The sequence below is a fragment of the Salarias fasciatus genome, chromosome 23 (genome assembly GCF_902148845.1).
Source record: "Salarias fasciatus chromosome 23, fSalaFa1.1, whole genome shotgun sequence".
NCBI classification, from domain to species: Eukaryota; Metazoa; Chordata; class Actinopteri; order Blenniiformes; family Blenniidae; genus Salarias; species Salarias fasciatus.
This window is the reverse complement of record NC_043766.1, coordinates 6,273,774-6,278,994: the sequence shown is the minus strand read 5'-3', so window position 1 is coordinate 6,278,994 and position 5,221 is coordinate 6,273,774. Positions and strand designations below refer to the sequence as shown.

Sequence of the window (5,221 nt, the reverse complement as noted above, 5' to 3'; positions counted from 1 at the left end):
GCTTCTCTGAAAAAGATGTTTATTCACTAAGATCAAAGCCCCAGAAATGGCATATTTCATGCAAATACCTGCAACAACATTATAGGTCCGTTAATTGCTGTTATGCATGAGCGCTGCAAGGCTGGTTTTGTGCTATTTAACGAATGAGACAATGAAAGCACGAGGAAAGCCTGTTTAATGTCCTGGAGCCAAACTTCATCTTTCTTAGTGCTTTGTTCCCCCGCTCAAACCGCGCGTCCTCCGACCTGTTGATCCAATCTATCAACTTTTCGCGCACGCACGCGGACCCACTGACGCAGTGAAGTGTCAGCGCGCGAGGCGGGCGTGTGACACGAGCCTTCATATTTCTCTGACGTGAGACAGAAACTGTCAGAAGAGCAAGAAGTCATTATAAAACCAAAACAAAAGAGGAGAAAGGCCAGGCAGAGAGGGAGATGAGGATCTTGAAGAGCCAGAGCCAGCCTGCGCAGCACGGAGCATCCCGCAGCCCGCACAGCCCGAACAGAAGCGCCATGAGTCCGCTCAGCACCGCCAGCATCACCGTGGCAGCGCTGCTCATCCTCACCACACCTCCCTGTCAAAGTAAGTTCGCACATATTTCACCTCTCTTTTCACTCTTTTTATGCATCCTTTAAAAACACGTTGTGTTATTTAAAAGATCGTTAGAGGGAAGAAAACTTTTTGACATTATGGATGTAAAGTGATGCAAATGTTATTTAATCTTCTTCTAAACCGACTGTGTAAGAATCTGTGAAATGATATCTGATGTTTGCATTCTTAAATTAATTGTCACTGTTGATTAAAAAACACAGGGGAAAGTATTGATTAATTAATTAATTATAGGGAGCCTGGACAATCTTACCACATAACACAAAGGTAAATAAAATAAAATAAATAAATGTGTAAATAATATTAATTTTGTGATTCAGCAATTCCAATGAGAAGATATTCATATGTTTTACTTTGAGAATTTTAATGATGTAATGATCAGTTAGATAGATAGATAGATAGATAGATAGATAGATAGATAGATAGATAGATAGATAGATAGATTATTATGCATGTACCATATTCAAAGAAGGACAACAAAAGAATAACAAAAATAACTAACCAATATAGCACTTTCACTACACAACAATTTATACATAACTAGAAAGATAAGATTATATAAAACATTTTTTTACTTTGTTGGTGATTTGTTGTTGCAACATTAACAACACACTGATCTTTCAAGCCTTCGTCAAATACACCCAGATGGTCCCGAAGAAAAAACAAACATGGATATCAAAAGTTTTTGACAGTCAAATGTTTTGAGAAGGACTCAGTTTTTTCATAAATGTGAAAATAATTATTGTTGTCATACCAGAAGAAGTGTATTATTGGTTATTGTCACTTTGTATCTACTGTTTCAAATGATTTTTGATTTCAAACTAGCTAACAGAGATTGACAAAAACAAACAAGGATGCCAGCCTCCGCTGCTATGTGTCCACTGACTGACATGCAGTCGCAAGTGACTGAGAGATGCGTGGATGTAGACTGACAGTCACTTCTCCCCCTGATGCCAAAGTGATCACTGCGTTGGCTTGTGGGTTTTAGGATTTGACATCAGTGTCATCAATGCAAGCAGCAGATCTATGATTTCATGGAAGGCTGTTTCCATAAGCAGAAGAGCGTCTTTTTGTTTTTCTAAATTTTTGTGTTCTTTTCCCAAAGCTGTTATTCATCATGTAATCTTGCATCAACGTGTTGGACAATAATTCCCTCCATCTTCTCCAGCAAAGCTTCTCTGCTAATGGACTCCCTCTGCAATCATGCCGAAGCATATGGGAGATGTCATTTATTATCACTGCTGACTCGCAGTTTATACAGTGCAATCATGTGTTATTACTGTTCTACCTGCACAAGTGTATTGTGTTCAGATGTGAGCACTTCGACTTTTGATATAGTCATTTCAGTCAAGGTCCTTTCTGTCTAATGTGTCCTCCTGTGTTGCATGACACTAAAGATGCTCCCATAGATCTCCAGCAGGCCACAACACATCGACCCCTCAGCCAGGTATGCAGCATGTCTGTTTCTCACCTGGGTTTTCTCCTCCGTCCTGCCTGTTGGTGCGCTCCATCAATGTCTGCGTTTATTCACAGATAGAAGCTGCATGCTCATCCTACCTCACTGCAGAAATGCAGTTTTGGGTGAGTGTGATTTGATGGACTGACAATTTTGCTTGTAAACAAATGTGACATTTTTTTTTTTTTTTTTACTTCTATGATCATTTTTCCAGGCAGCTGATATCGTACAAGAACTTTGTGGCATGATGCTGGTTCAGAAGTCAAAGGTACCTAAAATTTTTAACAGGTCCCATGGTCTTCAATTGCAAAATCACATAAGTTATATTTCCTCATTGAACATATTTAGCACAGATTCATTAAAGAGTGGTTTAATTTAACAATAATTATTGATCATTTACACAAAACCCACATTTCTGACAACAGTTTGTCGTCTATTCAGGAAATGAAAGTGCGAGAAAATAGTAAAAGGGTGAGTAAAAGTTTGAATAATCATGTAGATGATTCTTCCTGACATGATTGTCAGCTCAGGACAGATAAAGCCATGTGCCACAACATCACATATTTGAGTTAACTATGCATGTGTGTACAGTGTCATGTGTCTGTATGTGTAGTTCTTATTTCATTACTCTAGACCACAGGGTTCTGTCTTGAGTCAGGGCAGGGTAAGTAAGCTAAAGATGAAGTGCAATGCTGTGGTATGTTGCTTAATAGCAAGAGGAGTGTCTACATGTCACATCCCAAACCAGAATGCATGCAGATATATATGAATAGTCAAGAATCACATGCATGCAAGCAGGTACTTGGACAGGAGCCTACATGCATGACCCCGATGTCCTGAGCTCTTCCATTAAGTCTGACCCTAAGGATTTTTTCACGCCACGGAACACTGTGACTCCATAAATTCCTTTGCCTCTTTTTTGTGCAAATTTTGAAAAAGAGGAGGAAAATGTTTTAAAAGAAAAATTGCACATCTCTCTCTCTCTCTCTTTATCTCTCCCTCTTTCTCTCTCCCTTTCTGTCTCTCACTCTCTCTCTCACTTTCTCTCAGAAAAAATGCTTTCCATTTAAAATAGGATTTCCCTTTTTCTTCATTCCGGATCATCAAAAGAAACATACCCCGCAAACCTTTTCTTCATCACACAACATAATCCGTCAATAAAATGTAAACTGTTCCATTTTATCTTTACCTTCATTTCTGTGATATTAAAGACTGTAAATGTTAATGTATCTGTGTACAAACTTAATTTTAAACATTTTTAATAACTGGAAAGGTTTCACTGACAAACATTTATCTTTCATTTACACTTCTGTGCTACATACTTTCCTCTGATAAGGGGAAATGAATTTTGTGTTTTTTACAGTTCACATTAAGTACACTTTTTCAGTCGTCCCATTCATTTTTGTGTCTTGCTGTGTGTGTGTGTGTGTGTGTGTGTGTGTGTGTGTGTGTGTGTGTGTGTGTGTGTGTGTGTGTGTGTGTGCGTGTCTCAGACCACTCAGTTGCATCCTCTTCTGAATCTCGCATCTCAGCTCCATACCAGAAGAGAGAGAGGACTCTCCATGGACGTATGTATCATTCATGTCAGTTCATCCAGTTTCCATTTTTATGTTTACTTTGTTTTTTGCCTGCTCTGTTGTCATAAACACCACCAGTGAGACAAACTGTCATCAGACTCTCCTTTTTGGCCGGTGTGTTTGATGACGCTTTCACTGTGTTTATCACAAGGCTTCCAGATGACTTTACAACACCAGGACCATATGTAGAGGGCCAATAACCAGAAGACAACACAAATATGACGTGCTTAATGAACTGCTGTGCACTGACGTTTTTTGCATTTGCTGTTTGCAGCAAATGTTGATACTGAATTATGTGTCGTCCATTCTGCAGTAGATTTTCCTCCTCTTCTGAGAGTCCGTGTCAATAGTGCTGAATGAGCTCAGTCTACATTAGATGTTCTCTCGCAAGCTGAGGGTAATTATGGTCTAAAATTAGTGCAGTCGACTCACAGGTGACCTTATCCCTTATTTCTGTCAAGCACTGACATTCGCAAAATGAACACAGAGGATTTGTGGGATGAAAACATGGAGATTGTTTACTTTGGAAAACCCAGGTGTGTGTGTGTCTGTGTATCTGTGTGTTGTTGACATTGTTGGGGGAGAGGAGAATGTGTGCATGGGAGAAAATGCCAGTTGTGATTGTGTTGAAGATTAGACTGTTAATTTTTATTTCTCTGCAGGCTGAACTACAGGGACCCGGGGGAATCCAGAGCAGAGGCTTTTTCCTTTATCGGGTATGAACAGCTCTTTTTGCCAGGGAATTAAAAGAAGAAGTGAAATCAAACTGAGATCCTCTCAAACAATTGTGTTTCCACTTGTAGCCACGAAATGGGAGACGATTCTTAGAATATGAATAATCAAAGGTAAGAAACCAGTGACTCATCTCTGGACAAGATAAACAAGATTGGGCAGATAAAGGGACTGCATTTCAGTTGAGATATATTGAATGCATTCTTCTCAACAGTGATATCAACAAATAACTATTGTAATGTCATATAAAATACTTCAGAAATCCAGATAGTGCCAGTATTATTCAGAGTTAGAGGTAGTATCTTGATTTTGAGTTGTGATCACATATGAATACATTTTTATTTTTATTATGTTCATGCATCCCTGTTTCATTTTTGTTTTGTAGATCTGTGCTGCCGTCATCGCGCATGCATGAGGCTGCAGCCTCAGTGATGCTCCGCAATGTCACTAATGCATTTCAATGTGCTTTAAAGGCTCCACCCGTGAATCAAAGTGTACAGAGAAGACAGACCCCGAGACCCGAGCTGCTGCACCACGGCCCAGTGATCCAGACTCCAACCACTGTCCTCTGCCACTATTGTACAGTGATGTTGGAATGTACACAAAGAATAACCATTAAAATACTATTCATTTGTCCAATTCTTTTTTTTAGTCAATTACATTAAAACTGCAGCTTCTGTGATTGATTTGACATGTGTAAATATAACACATTATCAATAGTAATATTTGGAAATGTTTAGATGAATGATGAAATAGGTGGCTGTAAGCTGTAAAGCTTGAGAAGCTTGAAAGTCCCAGATATGTGGGGGGCAAAGAGGGAAAACGGAATCCATTTTAAGAAGTGCCA

General features: G+C 39.2%; 1 protein-coding gene across 2 annotated transcripts; it reads left to right on the top strand.

Annotated features, from left to right (window-relative positions):
- The first annotated feature begins 416 nt into the window (after positions 1 to 416).
- nmu (neuromedin U) lies at positions 417 to 4,997 on the top strand. Of its 2 annotated transcripts, XM_030083558.1 has the most exons (9): positions 417 to 582; positions 2,007 to 2,056; positions 2,143 to 2,190; positions 2,280 to 2,333; positions 2,507 to 2,536; positions 3,559 to 3,633; positions 4,305 to 4,358; positions 4,446 to 4,487; positions 4,848 to 4,997. In XM_030083558.1, exons 1-8 carry the CDS (start codon positions 435 to 437, stop codon positions 4,479 to 4,481), a joined length of 495 nt encoding a protein of 164 aa, XP_029939418.1. In that variant the 5' UTR covers positions 417 to 434; the 3' UTR covers positions 4,482 to 4,487; positions 4,848 to 4,997. The 2 variants fall into 2 exon arrangements, with proteins under 2 accessions (XP_029939418.1, XP_029939419.1); XM_030083559.1 differs by lacking the exon at positions 2,507 to 2,536.
- Positions 4,998 to 5,221: the final 224 nt, after the last annotated feature.